This window comes from Littorina saxatilis, linkage group LG12 (assembly GCF_037325665.1).
Source record: "Littorina saxatilis isolate snail1 linkage group LG12, US_GU_Lsax_2.0, whole genome shotgun sequence".
Lineage (NCBI taxonomy): Eukaryota > Metazoa > Mollusca > Gastropoda > Littorinimorpha > Littorinidae > Littorina > Littorina saxatilis.
This window is the reverse complement of record NC_090256.1, coordinates 16,139,342-16,156,452: the sequence shown is the minus strand read 5'-3', so window position 1 is coordinate 16,156,452 and position 17,111 is coordinate 16,139,342. Positions and strand designations below refer to the sequence as shown.

Genomic DNA, 17,111 nt, shown 5'->3' with positions numbered 1-17,111 from the left:
ACGAAATGGAGAGAAAGACGTTCATGTCTTTGTACGTGTGTCCGTGAGTGATAGTCCAGAGAAAGACTCCGTAACACATCATCAAGAAAGCAAAACATCAGTTTCCCGAAACTTTCACAGATACAAACCACTGATAGCCGATGTAGGTTACGTACACTTGTATGTAGGCCACACTCTCAGGATCATACAACGCTTTTTCTTATGATACCCCCCCAACATTGCCGCAATAACCTCCCGTTTTTGACGGCCGCTCGTGCGATCGACACATGATCAGTAGGCACGGCATAACACAAGAAATACACAAGATAGCGAAACCAAACAACCTCGGTGTTCTGAATGGATACCCGATTGGCCCGTTTGACTCTAACAAGTTTCTCCTCGTATGTCAAAGTCTTACTAAGATGCCTATTCAGAATTTTCGTCATTTTTTTAAATTGGTATCTGAAGTTTTTGTCGATTTTGGGTGTGCCCTTATTTGGAAGGCAGTCACGTGAACCCTGTTAGATAAATATTTGATCCTTAAAGTGTGCCAGACGGCTGAGATGGAAGCAAGAATGAAATGACATGGGAATGAATGTTTTAGTCCGAGTCTGGAGATACGCGCGCGATATAAAGACTTCATATAACATAACACACACACACACACACATACGACATCGCGGCAGGCCCGGGTGGGATACGGCAGGTTGGGGTGCGGCAGGGTGGGATGCGGCAGGGTGGGGTGCGGCAGGGTGGGATACGGCAGGTTGGGGTGTGGCAGGGTGAGATGCGGCAGGTTGGGTGCGGTAGGGTGGGATGCGGCAGGTTGGGGTGCGGCAGGGTGGGATGCGGCAGGTTGGGGTGCGGCAGGGTGGGATGCGGCAGGTTGGGTGCGGCAGGGTGGGATACGGCAGGCTGGGAAGCGGCAGGTTGGGATGACACCAAAGAAACGTCACTCTAGAATGTGTTGCGTGACGTGTAAGTTCTCAAAATTCTTTCAAGGGAAACAGCAGGAGCTAAAGTGTTTTCACACTGAAGTTTGTCTCGGTGACTTTGGCATCATAAGCAGTGGAAAAGCAGGTCCCTGCCAGCCTAGTTTGACCCGACCTCATTTACATGATATACACACGTCATGAGTGGTCTCTCTCAGTATGTAGGATAAAAACAGAAAACTGCACGGCTCGCTGTGTCGGACCTATAGCTTTCGCTCGCAGTTCAATATTTAAAAATGTGACAGGGCGACCAGTCACCAATTGTAGAATAAAGCTACTGATTGTCATTGTGAGTTCAGTCTTTGTTGCCGATCAGTTTGTGTTTTGTGTCTATTCATTATCTGTTAACTGAAAAACGCTGGTATTCGCTAGCCGTGTCCAGCCAGCTGCAGACAATTAACAGTCTCCCTTTTGGGTGAAGGAAGTTTCTTATCTCTTTTGAAGTGGGCGGTGGACTTGTCAGAGGCTCGCCCTAGACGGGCCCCAAGTGGTCGTCATGTAGCCTAATGTGCCGCCAGCTTGACTGGGTATGTGCGGCGTTTTGTCAAGAGGATGTGATTTCCTTTGATAGTGAGAGATACAAAGTGCGTGTAATAGCTGGGCGCTTGGTGGTTCTGTTCTACCCCCCCTTCTTTGTCTTTACTGACCAATGAAATGTCGTATCATCTCAGAATGTGGTGTTACTAATAACTTACTAGGATTGTGATTGGATGTCTGTCTGCGTCTCTAGCTAAAGTTGGACTTACTTTGTACATGATATGTGAGAGTGAAAAAGAGAACTTTGAAGAGACACGAGAGAGAGTGGACGTGTTTTGTAGTGTGCTCCACTAACTGACAAGATGTAGTCAACTTTGTATTGTGGCTTGTAGCCACCGGCTTCGGTCGGGTTGGCGAAGAGGAGGAGGGAAGAACGAGAAACACAGAAATAAAGTTTGCCATGCCAGTATTCTCCTGCTGTCACACTGATTGTCATCTGTTGTGGACGAAATGGAGAGAAAGACGTGTATGTCTTTGTACGTGTGTCCGTGAGTGATAGTCCAGAGAGAGTCCGTAACACATCAGAGAAAGCAAAACATCAGAGTTTCCCGAACCTTTCACAAAAAAATTACTCGTGTAAATCTGTTACGACCCAGCCAGCCATGTAGTATTCTCTATCTAAATTTGTTACGACCCAGCCAGCCATGTAGTATTCTCTATCTAAATCTGTTACGACCCAGCCAGCCAAGTAGTATTCTCTATCTAAATCTGTTACGACCCAGCCAGCCATGTAGTATTCTCTATCTAAATTTGTTACGACCCAGCCAGCCATGTAGTATTCTCTATCTAAATCTGTTACGACCCAGCCAGCCATGTAGTATTCTCTATCTAAATCTGTTACGACCCAGCCAGCCATGTACTAGTGTAGTATTCTCTATCTAAATTTGTTACGACCCAGCCAGCCATGTAGTATTCTCTATCTAAATCTGTTACGACCCAGCCAGCCAAGTAGTATTCTCTATCTAAATCTGTTACGACCCAGCCAGCCATGTAGTTTTCTCTATCTAAATCTGTTACGACCCAGCCAGCCATGTAGTATTCTCTATCTAAATCTGTTACGACCCAGCCAGCCATGTAGTATTCTCTATCTAAATCTGACACACGTGAGCTGTGCACTGACGCACAAGAAACGCAGAGCTACTATAAATAGCTCACGCTCAAGGCTGGGAGACAACTCTGTCAATTCAGAGCAGCTGCCGTGAAAGGGGTATTACTGAGTAACTCTGTCACATTGGAATGATTGACCCAAACCATTTTTAATAAACATTTTGTGCAGTTTTACAAGTTACCTATACGTCCATCGCCACACATACATAAGTGACCTAGAGCTCAAAACGGTTTCAAGTTTAAAAGTTGAGGTCACTGTTTTGCTTTCGTAACCGAGAACTACTGGGTTGAATGATATGACCCGATCTCTGTGCACTATCAAGGGTAAACAAAAAGTCAGTAATATGACGGCTTACTAGTGCCAAAACCTGGGGTTACCCATTATCACGTGATAATTACTAATTAACGCTGTCAGTTACTGTTTTCACTCGTTAGTTACTCATTTTCACGGGATAATTAGTAATTGTCACGGGAAAATGACTAATTTTTAGTTTTGGCACTAGCAATCCGTCAGGAAGTGAGCCAAAACTAAAAATTAGTAAATAACAGGTGAAAGTTAGTAATTTTCCCGGGAAAATTAGTAAATAACACGTGAAAATGGTAATTATCAAGGTTTTGGCACTAGTAAGCCGTCATACAGTAAGGCCACGCATCAAACATGTTGCGCTTGTTCTCTTGGCAATGAGTTCTATGCACTTGACAGTAAGAACTTGTGCACCGATCACCGCATCAGCTGGATTTTGAACCCGGAAAGGGTGTGAGGCTGTAATAATTTTTGCGAGTTTTATAATGACGGCTCGAGATGAGGATAACGGGGGGTGGGGAGGGGGGGGGGGGGGTTGTTTTCTTTGTGATGCTGTTGTTGATGTTGGACTGATCAAGGTGGTGGTTGACGTATCTGTTTCCTTGCCGACTTGCCTAAAATTCATTTCTTCAGAAATTATTCGTAAGACTTTTCTCACGACATGATCATACTGATAGTGCTGCTGGGATCTTAAAGGTGAAGTCCTTCGTGCGTACTGACACGATCTGGGTCATCGTCACACACCTACCCCGGCCTTCTCGTCCAATATCAGCACTCTTTCATTTTGAAGTCCAATAACAGCACCCTTTCATTTTGAAGTCCAATAACAGCACCCTTTCATTTTGACATCCAATAACAGCACCCTTTCATTTTGAAGTCCAATAACAGCACCCTTTCATTTTGAAGTCCAATAACAGTACTCTTTCATTTTGAAGTCCAATAACAGCACTCTTTCATTTTGAAGTCCAATAACAGCACTCTTTCATTTTGAAGTCCAATAACAGCACTCTTTCATTTTGAAGTCCAATAACAGCACTCTTTCATTTTGAAGTCCAATAACAGCACTCTTTCATTTTGAAGTCCAATAACAGCACTCTTTCATTTTGAAGTCCAATAACAGCACTCTTTCATTTTGAAGTCCAATAACAGCACTCTTTCATTTTGAAGTCCAATAACAGCACTCTTTCATTTTGAAGTCCAATAACAGCACTCTTTCATTTTGAAGTCCAATAACAGCACCCTTTCATTTTGAAGTCCAATAACAGCACTCTTTCATTTTGAAGTCCAATAACAGCACTCTTTCATTTTGAAGTCCAACAACAGCACTCTTTCATTTTGAAGTCCAATAACAGCACTCTTTCATTTTGAAGTCCAATAACAGCACCCTTTCATTTTGAAGTCCAATAACAGCACCCTTTCATTTTGAAGTCCAATAACAGCACCCTTTCATTTTGAAGTCCAATAACAGCACCCTTTCATTTTGAAGTCCAATAACAGCACCCTTTCATTTTGAAGTCCAATAACAGCACCCTTTCATTTTGAAGTCCAATAACAGCACCCTTTCATTTTGAAGTCCAATAACAGCACTCTTTCATTTTGAAGTCCAATAACAGCACCCTTTCATTTTGAAGTCCAATAACAGCACTCTTTCATTTTGAAGTCCAATAACAGCACTCTTTCATTTTGAAGTCCAATAACAGCACTCTTTCATTTTGAAGTCCAATAACAGCACTCTTTCATTTTGAAGTCCAATAACAGCACTCTTTCATTTTGAAGTCCAATAACAGCACCCTTTCATTTTGAAGTCCCTTCACTTTGACACGCGCAAAACTGTCAAGAACAAGAAATTCCTCCGAGGTAGGAAAAACACCCCCGTCCTTACCATTCTCACTGCCACCAACTGAGAAGGTTATTTCCCTTTGACCATTAATATGTCCCTCTATAAGTCCTTGTAGAATCTTAATCCACCAATAACTCCCTAACCGTGTGTTTGACTGGTCCCAATTTTTGTAAGGACCGTCTCAGGAATGTATAGAACCTGTTCACCAAGTTTGGTGACGATCGGTCCGTTCATTCTTGAGATCTATATGCGAACACAAACACACAAACAAACAAACAAACAAACAAACAAACACATCGACCGAATCCTATACACACCCCTATACCGGGGGTGTAAATATCGGAAGTTTGCCAAATGTTAATGTTGACGGTCACGGGTGTACGGCTCATGAAATTATTATGGCGGCGCTTGTCTCATTTCACCAACCAGACTCTGCCGGATCCTTTGGAAAGTCACACAAGACAGTTTGTTCGTGTTGGCCTAATGTTTTGGAATAATAATTTGAATGCTTTTTCAAACACACTAATGTTAAAGTACTTTTGGTATGTAATGACATAATTAAAACAAATCAACACCATCTAACTGTGTAGCTTTATCCTGCGAATTGCGACCGTTTTCTGGCCACCCCTCACCTCTCTCGAGTCTCTCTTATCACTCTCTCTATTCTCTCTCTCTCTCTCTCTCTCTCTCTCTCTCTCTCTCTCTCTCTCTCTCTCACTCTCTCTTTTACTCTCTCTCTGTCAAAGCAGATCACTGCTTAATCTATTACCCTCGTAAAATAAAGAATTGTCATTGGCATTGTCAGTGAGTGTCTCGGCGCTGTTTCGTGTAGTATTCAACTGAACTTGCATACAAACGTCAGCCCTTGAATTAGTTATCCTAACATGAGTTGCCGCCCAGTGAAGGGCGAAGGGTCATCCCAAAATCAGATGATGGTGCTTTGTCTATCCGAACTATACGCTATATATAGTGTGTATATATGTATACGAGGGCCAAGTGAGAAGTACCTAGCCCGACCAGGAAGGAATTGACGTAGACATTAAAAACTTGGCATGAATTAAACAAGGTTCTTGTAAAGACTTCATGCAAAACATTACGTGTTTTTTTTTACCGGTTAGTTTGTGTGCCTTGGTTTCTCAAAGTACCATACCCCACTGTTTTCCCCACAATGAAGAAAACTAACAAAGGGCAGGGATCCAATATTTGTGAGAAAACAAATGTGGACCACTGGAAATTCATAATGACTTGATGTGAACATTTGGCAGGGATCCCCCTTTATACACCACAGTAAAAAGGTAGTCAGCTTAATTCAGGCTTGGAAGGAAACCCGTTTAAGATGACAAATGGTGTGGAAGACCACCAACTGTCACAACTCAAGAAACCGTTGATGCTGTACACGCAATGGTGATGCAAAATTAACCAATGGGCATTTATGACATTGCTGATACTGTTGGCATCTCACAAAAGAGAGTTTGGAGTATTCTGTGCGGAAAGCTATCCAGGGTTCGGAGGAACAATGTTGATATGTAAATTTGTTATAGTCTCGCGAGTCAACTCCTTCCTAGTCGGGCTCGGAATTTTTCCATTGACCCTCGTATATCACCAATAAACAGGTCATTTCGATTGAATACAGGTCAAGTAGCGTCTGTATATTTCCAGTCGCAGGAGGGTCAGTGCATGGAATCAGCTGTGTATCTGTGTCACGGCTGCAAAGTAAACAGGGCAGATAGGGCTGGGTAACATTACCTTTGGACTTTGATCAACAGGCCCAGGTAGACACGACGGGACGAGAAGAAATAAGACCGACGGGTCAAAAGGCGATCTCAAGTAGCATTACATCAGTTTCAGGTGGTCGCGGCTTCGTGGTACAGTGGAGCCCGCTTATAAGAACGTCCAGGGGAATTGTTTTTCGTTTCTTGTACACATATTCCAGGTTTTTCTCATCCCGAGACCTCGGGTACAAGAAATATAAACCACCCTTGCATCCCAGACAACATGCTAAGGGGAGAGATGTTGGGGAAGGACCCCTAATATGGACCGGCTTCCAATAGTATGGACCACCTCCTGTTCTGACAAACTAACGGTGCTAGAGCGCTCAAAGCAATTTCATTCGATGTATTTACCCTCTCTGCATAACTTGCACATGTCAAAACAGTTGCAGAAACACTAACCTCAAAACCGTTAGGCTTTTTCTTTTTTTTAAACACAGTCAGTTTCAAGGCAGCGTTCACTCTAAATTTGACGCTTAAAACTGACTAGTTTCTGTCCACAGCCAAAGCTGTAATCACACAAAATTTGCTATGTATGACAGCTATGACTGTATTTGTTACATGTTAGCAGTGTTGACCCAGACTTTCTACTGCAAACAAAAACATAATAGCAAAATCTAAAAGTATGTGTGTGTCCTCAAATATGGACCACCTTCAACAAATAGAAGAAAATACAAACTAAAAGCTGGTTTCATTAATTCATAAAGAAGCTTGCTGAAAATAACTTATAACTAGCCCTCGAGCTTTAAAAAAATATAACAAATAGCCTTCTTTTCGTGGAAGTTGATAATTTCATTATTTTCTTTCTGTTTTTGAAGTTTCTTGAGTAATTTTCTCGTGTTACACCGGCGGTGGACAGACGAGCGATGGGAGAGTAACAAATGAACAATCAAACTTACCGCATTGTTCGCCAGTCTCTCTACAGTCGAAGAGGTGACTTTTTTAGCCATCTTTTCCTTACTGTTTATATGAAAACCGCAGATGAATAAACCCTCTCTCTCTCTCTCTCTCCCTCTCTCTCTCTCTCTCTCTCTCTCTCTCTCTCTCTCTGTTTTCCTTTTAAGTTTTTGTTTATTTATTTATCTAAACATAACAAGAGCGTAGATGATTTGCACATTTTGAATACAGCGAAGCAACTCCTTTTCAAAGCATACAAACGAAAGTTTCACAATTGTCTATAGTTACTTACCTTGCAATGCATGCAGTCCGTACTTGTCTTCAGTCAACTCTGCTGTGTGTTGGTGAAAATCCGTTTTGGCACAAAGAATCAAATAAGATGAGATTCGTAAAGGGGTTACCTGTCTGTCCGTCTCTCTCACGTGCACACATAAATGCACACACCCGCACAAAGAATCAGATAAGATGAGCTTCGAAAAAGTCCATGAATGTCTCGATCTTTGACATAATAAGATTCTGTTTCATCAGGATTAATCGCCTAGGGCAGTGGTCAAGAATAGTGGCATTGTTTAGTGGGAGTAATCTGAGACATTATCCCATCGGGAACTACCTGTGGATGATTACCAAGAAAATACGGCCGTTACCTTTAGTTGGATACGCAAAATCACATGCATACCACAGTCCTTCCAACATTGCATGTGCACATAAAGTATTTCTGTTCTGGGATGTCAAATACATGAGTGGCAGAATGCTCACTGACTTCCTATGGATCCTCTGACGTCATGTTGACTTCCTATGGATCCCCTGACGTCACGCTGACTTTCTATGGATCCTCTGACGTCACGCTGACTTCCTATGGATCCTCTGACGTCACGCTGACTTCCTAACATGGATCCTCTGACGTCTGGCTGATTTCCTATGGTTCTTCTGACGTCACGCTGATTTACTATGGCTCCTCTGACGTCTGGCTGACTTCCTATGGTTCTTCTGACGTCACGCTGACTTCCCATGGCTCCTCTGACGTCTGGCTGACTTCCTATGGTTCTTCTGACGTGACGCTGATTTCCTATGGTTCCTTTGACGTCCCACTGACTTCCTATGGTTCTTCTGACGTTTGGCTGACTTCCCATTGTTCCTCTGACGTCACGCTGACTTACTGTGGTTCTTATGACGTCACGCTGGCTTCCTCTGACGTTTCGCTGACATACGAGGGGTCGCTGGTCTCAGAAGCAGTATCTCTATTATCCTCCTCTGTCGGCTTGACGTCAGATCGGGCAGCGAGACCCCTGTCCGCAGAGGGACCAGCTGTTTTCACGATCGGAGGCGGCGTGTCGGACCTGGTGTTGTTGTGGGCGTTATGACCACCGCTCGACCGCTTCTTGTAGCACCACGCCGCGGTGCCGATCACCATGGCAACAGCAACGACACCCCCTACTATGGCCCCGATGATGAGTGCAAGGTTACTCGAGCTGCTGCCCTTCATGTCACTGGCGTTGCTGGCTGTGTTGCCGATCTTGTAGTTGGTATTGCCAGGACTGTTGCTGTCTGCGTCATCGCCTGCAGTGCGACTGTCACCGTCATAGGACTCTGAAGAACAACAAGCATGTGAACACTGCTAAAATGTTTACTTTTGCCAAATTTCATCTGTTCTTTTTAATTAGTTATTGAATTATTCGTTCATTCATTCAATAATTTTTAAAAAATTTGTTTATTAATTCATTAATTTATCTTCTGTTTGGTGAGGGTATAGAGAATGCTTACATGGCTTGCTCTGTAATACCAGATTTACACGAGGTTAAACCAACACAAATTGAAATGCTAGAAAGAGCAACGAGTGTGAATCTGGTATCATACCGCATTGTTCGTCAATCTCTCTACAGTCGAAGAGGTGACTTTTTCACCCATCTTTTCCTTACTGTGAAACAACTCATCTCATTTTCAATGTGAAAACCTCCCACACAGGAATAAACCTGATCTTTCCTGGGTTTTCCCTCTGTCTCTGTCTCTATGTTTTTTTTAAACATTTATTTTAATTCTTAGTTCATTTATCTATCTAAACATAGCAAGAGCGTAGATGATTCGCAAATTTTAGTTGTAGGGAAGCAACTCCTTTTCAAAATCATACCAACGAATGTTTTACCATTTTCTACAGTTACTTCCCTTGCATTGTATACAGTCCGAACTTTTCTTCAGTCAGCTCTGCTCTGTGTGTTGGTGAAAACCCGTTATGGCACAAAGAATCAAATACGATGAGAATCGAAAGAGGTTGCCTGTCTGTCTGTCTCTCTCACGTGCACATATAAACGCACACACTCGCACAAAGAATCAGATAAGACGAGCTTCGAAAAGGACCATGAATTTGTTTATCTTTGACATACATGTACTAGGATTGTTTCATCAGGATTCGCCTGGACCAGTGGTCAAGAAAAGTGGCATTTTTTTAGTGATATTAATCTGTGACATGATCCCAACGTCAACTACCTGTAGATGATTACAGGGAAAGATGGCCGGTATGACACTGCTCTTTTAACATGAGTGGACATTGGATACGCAACATTACATGCATACCACAGTCCTTCCAACATCGCATGTGCATCTATATATATACAGTATTTTTGTTCTGGGATGTCAAATACCTATGGTTCCTCTGACGTCACGCTGACGTCCTACGGTTCCTCTGACTTCACGCTGACTTCCCACGGTTTAATTGACGTCACGCTGACTTCCAATGGTTCCCCTTTATTTATTTATTTATGTATTACTAGATGAATACCCGCTTCGCCGGGTAGCCGGCTTCGCCGGGAAGAAGTAGAGCCGAATACCGGGTGAGTGGCGCACCGTACGCGATTGACGCCACACGAAGGAAGGGAGATAAACGCGCAAAACACTGGAGAAGATAAGGAGCGTTGTGGACAGTGACCTTCTAAAAATAGTAACGGGAATATGGATTGAGCGTTGTGGACAGTGACCTTCTAAAAATAGTAACGGGAATATGGATTGACGCCACACGAAGGAAGGGAGATAAACGCAAAACACTGGAGAAGATAAGGAAGAGTTACTGGGAATGGATGAACAGAAAAACCAAAATCGGTTCAGCGCTGCGCACTGAGAGCACGTGTTGAAAATTTGAAGCAGATCCATCGAGAACTTTGGCCGTGCATCGCGAACACACACACACACACACACACACACACACACACACACACACACACACACACACACACACACACACACACACACACACACACAAAGACAGACACTAGTCGTATATATATATAGAAGGAGATTTCTATAGCGCATAACTAAAAGCACTATGCGCTTTACAATATCACTAGGTATAAGCACACACAAACATACTCTGATTAAATAGAACTTAGCCTAACAAGACATACTGAGAACACTAAACATTTGAGTTCATACAAAAATAGAGAATTAAAATTAAATACTGGACAAACGATTAAAATAAGCTTAAGGCCTACACCGACTACAATGGACTATTTCAAATACAAAAAATCCCCTTACGTCACGCTGGCTTCCTACTGTTCATCCACCGGTTGTAAGAAAAGGCTTAGCCTTAAACCTCTATCCTTGAAAAATAAAGATCATCATCATCTGACGCCACGATAACTTCTTATTATTTATATGACGTCACGTTGACTTCCTATTGGTACCTCTGACGTCACGCCGACTTCCTACGGTTTCTCTGACGTCATACTGACTTCCTATGGTTCATATGACGTCACACTGACTACCTATGGCTCCCATGACGTTACGCCGACTTCCTACGGTTCGTCTGGCGTCACACTGACTTCCTATGGTTCCTATGACGTCACGCTGACTTCCTATAGTTCTGATGACGTCATGCTGACTTCCTTTGGTTCCTATGACGTCACGCTGACCTCCTATGGTCCCTGACGTCTGGCTGACTTCCTATGGTTCATATGACGTCACGCTGATTTTCTATAGTTCCTCTGACGTCTGGCTAACTTCCTATGGTCAGTATGACGTCACGCTGGCTTCCTCTGGTTAGCACCACGCCGCGGTGCCGATTGCCATGGCAACGGCAGCGACACCCCCTACTATGGCCCCGATGATGAGTGCAAGGTTACTCGAGCTGCTGCCCTTCATGTCACTGGCGTTGCTGGCTGTGTTGCCGATCTTGTAGTTGGTATTGCCAGGACTGTTGCTGTCTGCGTCATCGCCTGCAGTGCGACTGGTTTTGTTGCCGTCTTTGTAGTTGGTATTGCCAGGACTGTTGCTGTCTGCGTCATCGCCTGCAGTGCGACTGTCACCGTCATGGGACTCTGAAGAACAACAAGCATGTGAACACTGCTAAAATGTTTACTTTTGCCAAATTTCATCTGTTCTTTTTAATTAGTTATTGAATTATTCGTTCATTCATTCAATAATTTTTAAAAAATTTGTTTATTAATTCATTAATCTATCTTCTGTTTGGTGAGGGTATAGAGAAATGCTTACATGGCTTGCTCTGTAATACCAGATTTACACGAGGTTAAACCAACACAAATTGAAATGCTAGAAAGAGCAACGAGTGTGAATCTGGTATCATACCGCATTATTGTTCGTCAATCTCTCTACAGTCGAAGAGGTGACTTTTTCACCCATCTTTTCCTTACTGTGAAACAACTCATCTCATTTTCAATGTGAAAACCTCCCACACATGAATAAACCTGATCCTTCCTTCTCTCTGTCTCTATGGTGTTTTTTTTAACATTTATTTTAATTCTTAGTTCATTTATCTACTTACTTGAATCGCGAGACAGAGACAGACAGCGTGGCGGTTCGCCGTCTTAGAGCACGTGTGAACATTTTCATCCACCAGTTTGTGCCCACTCAAAGGAAGGCAAGAACATACAGAGAGACAAAAGCCGCCAGACCCCATCACAAACAGAACTCTACAATCCACAGGTGTTGCCTGGCGAGCTAGCTATAAATAGCTCACAACTTCTAAGGCGAACAACTCTGCAGAGTCTGCTGTGAGGGGCGACGGTAGTCTCCCTGTCACACTCGACCCCGTTTGAATGAACTTTGTCCCCAAAGTTCCGAACCATGGACCCACCAAGCTTAGGTCCCTCCCAGGATGGTGGAATGGGAACAGCACGAAAATGATTCAGTGGCCTGAACATTTCATGTCGAGTCCCATCCCTGTCGACGACGCCAAATGTAACCGAGTGCCGAAACACCACAATCACCTTTGAAGGCGAAGTCCACTCAAACGGGATTGAGAATTTTAGAGCTTATTTCTAAGCCCTATAATAACTGTTATGGCTTCTCAAAGGAAATATAAAAATTATGATCAAAATTAAATTTTCGAAATCAATTTAGAAACAATTTTATCTTATTCCTTGTCGGTTCCTGATTCCAAAAACATATAGGTATGATATGTTTGGATTAAAAACACGCTCAGAAAGTTAAAACGAAGAGAGGTACAGAAAAGCGTGCTATGCAGCACAGCGAAACCACTACCGCGCGAAACAGTCTCGTCAGTTTCACTGCGTTTAACACGAGCAGCGGATCCGGACTACGGTCATTGTGAAAAAATGCAGTGCGTTCAGTATCATTCTGTGAGTTTCACAGCTTGACTAAATGTAGTAATTTCGCCTTACGCGACTTGTTCAGGATTGTGGTCACTCTCCTTTACACGCTGGATCAGCCTGACTGCGCGGCGGATTTGAACGAAATTTGTATGACTTATTAGGTAAGACACCAAATAAACTTTTTGGTCAAAATATCATTCAGTCACCGTTTCGACGGTTGAAAGTGAATCATGCCGTCAAAAAACGCTATTTGTGAGGGTAGGCGTGGTCTCGGACCTGTGACGTCATATCCAGATATTGCTCAGATTCCAGAAACACATTTTTGAGCAGAAGAAAGAATGATCTTCAAATACACGTATATTTCTGACCAAAAAACTGCCGTTTAACATCTGGGCTATACCACTGAAAAAATATCCTTAACCTTTTGTGCTCAGTGTATGTCTGATTGTCAATGTCTTACTAGCTGTACTTGTCTGTATACCTTACTGTCACTCTGTATGTATGATCGATTGTCTATATGTCTTACTATCTGTATATCTACTTGTCTGATTGTTTATGTCGAAGTGTGACATACGAAAGGGTTCTTACCAAAGTTGAGAGAATCACAGTTTTCTTGACGTTCGGTGACTGGACCAGCACACGCTGTGCATGCTAATTTCGCGTTTTCGTGGATTGTCTTGTTGGCAGCGAACAGAAACGTGTAGGAGAAAATACCAGCTGGGGTCTTGTCGGTGCAGCTGCACGGTCTGCTGGTGGTAGGATGTGACGTCGTCGTGCAAGGGTAGGTAGCATAACACATGGAGCTGCTGCTTTCTTCAGTTCGTTTCGTGATTACAAAGTTGACTTGAGTCGGCGGGACTGCACAGGGGAGTTTGGCGATCGATGTGCTGTTGACGACACATGTAATGGTGTTCTTCTCGTTGTCTCGGAATGCCTGGGGACATGTGATGATGACGTCAGCCCCACTGAGGAGCTCCTGCATGTGGATAAACCGACAATTAGATGGAAAGACTGTCTCTAGTCTCTGACATGCTTTTGACCCGTTTTTACTGGCCCGTAATTCAGTAACGATCTTAGCATTGACATGCTTCTGACCCGTTTTTACTGGCCCGTATATCAGTAACGATCTTAGCATTGACATGCTTCTCAGTGACCTGTTTTTACTGGCCCGTAATTCAGTAACGATCTTAGCATTGACATGCTTCTAACCCGTTTTTACTGGCCCGTATATCAGTAACGATCTTAGCATTGACATGCTTCTCAGTGACCCGTTTTTACTGGCCCGTAATTCAGTAACGATCTTAGCATTGACATGCTTCTGACCCGTTTTTACTGGCCCGTAATTCAGTGACGATCTTAGCATTGACATGCTTCTGACCCGTTTTTACTGGCCCGTAATTCAGTAACGATCTTAGCATTGACATGCTTCTAACCCGTTTTTACTGGCCCGTATATCAGTAACGATCTTAGCATTGACATGCTTCTCAGTGACCCGTTTTTACTGGCCCGTAATTCAGTAACGATCTTAGCATTGACATGCTTCTGACCCGTTTTTACTGGCCCGTATATCGGTAACGATCTTAGCATTGACATGCTTCTCAGTAACCCGTTTTTACTGGCCCGTAATTCAGTAACGATCTTAGCATTGACATGCTTCTGACCCGTTTTTACTGGCCCGTATATCAGTAACGATCTTAGCATTGACATGCTTCTCAGTGACCCGTTTTTACTGGCCCGTAATTCAGTAACGATTTTAGCATTGACATGCTTCTGACCCGTTTTTACTGGCCCGTAATTCAGTGACGATCTTAGCATTGACATGCTTCTGAACCGTTTTTACTGGCCCGTAATTCAGTAACGATCTTAGCATTGACATGCTTCTGACCCGTTTTTACTGGCCCTTAATTCAGTAACGATCTTAGCATTGACATGCTTTTGACCCGTTTTTACTGGCCCGTAATTCAGTAACGATCTTAGCATTGACATGCTTCTGACCCGTTTTTACTGGCCCGTAATTCAGTAACGATCTTAGCATTGACATGCTTCTGACCCGTTTTTACTGGCCCGTAATTCAGTAACGATCTTAGCATTGACATGCTTCTGACCCGTTTTTACTGGCCCGTAATTCAGAAACGATCTTAGCATTGACATGCTTCTGACCCGTTTTTACTGGCCCGTAATTCAGTAACGATCTTAGCATTGACATGCTTCTGACCCGTTTTTACTGGCCCGTAATTCAGTAACGATCTTAGCACTATTGACATGCTTCTGACCCGTTTTTACTGGCCCGTATATCAGTAACGATCTTAGCATTGACCTGCTTCTCAGTGACCCGTTTTTACTGGCCCGTAATTCAGTAACGATCTTAGCATTGACATGCTTCTGACCCGTTTTTACTGGCCCGTAATTCAGTGACGATCTTAACATTGACATGCTTCTGACCCGTTTTTACTGGCCCGTAATTCAGTAACCATCTTAGCATTGACATGCTTCTGACCCGTTTTTACTGGCCCGTAATTCAGTAACGATCTTAGCATTGACATGCTTCTGACCCGTTTTTACCGGCCCGTAATTCAGTAACGATCTTAGCACTATTGACATGCTTCTGACCCGTTTTTACTGGCCCGTATATCAGTAACGATCTTAGCATTGACCTGCTTCTCAGTGACCCGTTTTTACTGGCCCGTAATTCAGTAACGATCTTAGCATTGACATGCTTCTGACCCGTTTTTACTGGCCCGTAATTCAGTGACGATCTTAACATTGACATGCTTCTGAACCGTTTTTACTGGCCCGTAATTCAGTAACGATCTTAGCATTGACATGCTTCTGACCCGTTTTTACTGGCCCGTAATTCAGTAACGATCTTAGCATTGACATGCTTCTGACCCGTTTTTACTGGTCCGTAATTCAGTAACGATCTAAGCATTGACCCCTCTTTTTTGGTGCGTAATTAGGCTAGTCACGATCTTAGTATTGTGTTTATTCCTCTTGTCTGGCCGAAATGAAGTATCGATATCACTCACCGAGCACCACGGCACAGTACGATGCCAAGAAGACAAGGCACAACCGAACCAATCTCATGCTGGCTTCAAAACGATATTTGCCAGAGAAAAAGAAGGCCAAAACGCTACGACATTTTTGTGATGTCTTCGTGTAGATTGTTACGACACATATTGTTCTAGAAGAAATACAGGCACCATTCGTAAGTCTCGGCTAGATATTACGTCATATACCATTGGAAAAGCACACTGTCAGTGTCACAGATATTACACCGAATTCGCGAAGGCGCCAGTTTTGATAGTGTTCCGACGATTTGAACCTTACAAAGTTCAAGGGACATTAATTGGCTGTACCACAGCCACAGGCACAGGCACTCGTCACGAACGGGTCGAGACGTGGGTGGGGCCTGTGCGCTCTCAAGACTACTACTACAGTGTATAAACCATAAGAAAAGACGACCGTCCATCACAAGTGACATCCAAGACATAGGCCCCGCCCACCTCGTGACGAGTGCCTGTGGGCTGTACAATACCTGCAATGATGTGCTCAAAACTGTTCCGGAACTATGCCAAATAATTAAATAAGTTTTAATGAGCGAGCGGTTTGCTTCGCCCAGCTCTCCTGTGTCGGGAGTCCGGACTTCCGCCTGTCTTCATATTTTATTTAGTTTTCATAGATAGCCATTCGTCATAGATAACCATTCGTCAAAGCAGATTAAGACCGTTGGATTGAGGAAATCAAACCTACAGTCTTTCTTACGCATGCAAATTCCGTGCCATACCACAGGAGCGTGCCATACAGGGTAACACGCTTCGCTTAGGGCCCGGTCACACAGCGCTGCGTCCTTACCACGACCATGCCGATCACGCCGATCTGAAAAAGTTATCAAATCGGGGCATATCGCCGTCAAAAACCAGCACATGGCACTAATACCCTAGTCACATAATATAGACGCCGCTTCTGCTACGACGGAAAAGTGTCCGAGAGCGCGGCCAATCGTGGGCAAACGTGGCAGGACCTCCATGAGCGTGGTTTGGTCGGGGTGGGATCTGCTAGGTCGGGAAGCTTGCACGCTTTCCCCACGCTTATGTTGAACTGCACTGGGGCGGGGATATAGCTCAGTTG

At 43.6% G+C, this 17,111-nt stretch overlaps 1 protein-coding gene across 1 annotated transcript; it reads right to left on the bottom strand.

Moving 5' to 3' along the window:
* Positions 1-7,649: 7,649 nt before the first annotated feature.
* Positions 7,650-13,965, bottom strand: LOC138983034 (uncharacterized). The gene is made up of 2 exons (XM_070356437.1): positions 13,572-13,965; positions 7,650-9,012 (listed from the first exon to the last, which is right to left on the bottom strand). The coding sequence occupies exons 1-2, from the start codon at positions 13,963-13,965 to the stop codon at positions 8,591-8,593; spliced, it is 816 nt and encodes a 271-aa protein (XP_070212538.1). The 3' UTR covers positions 7,650-8,590.
* Between the last annotated feature and the right edge of the window lie 3,146 nt (positions 13,966-17,111).

Bases quoted from the DNA above. Each gene is read 5' to 3' on its own strand.
- LOC138983034 (XM_070356437.1), bottom strand. From the start codon at position 13,965: ATGCAGGAGCTCCTCAGTGGGGCTGACGTCATCATCACATGTCCCCAG. The intron at 9,013-13,571 runs GTAAGAACCCTT...GTTGTTCTTCAG, and splicing joins CTGTGATTCTCTCAACTTTG to AGTCCTATGACGGTGACAGT.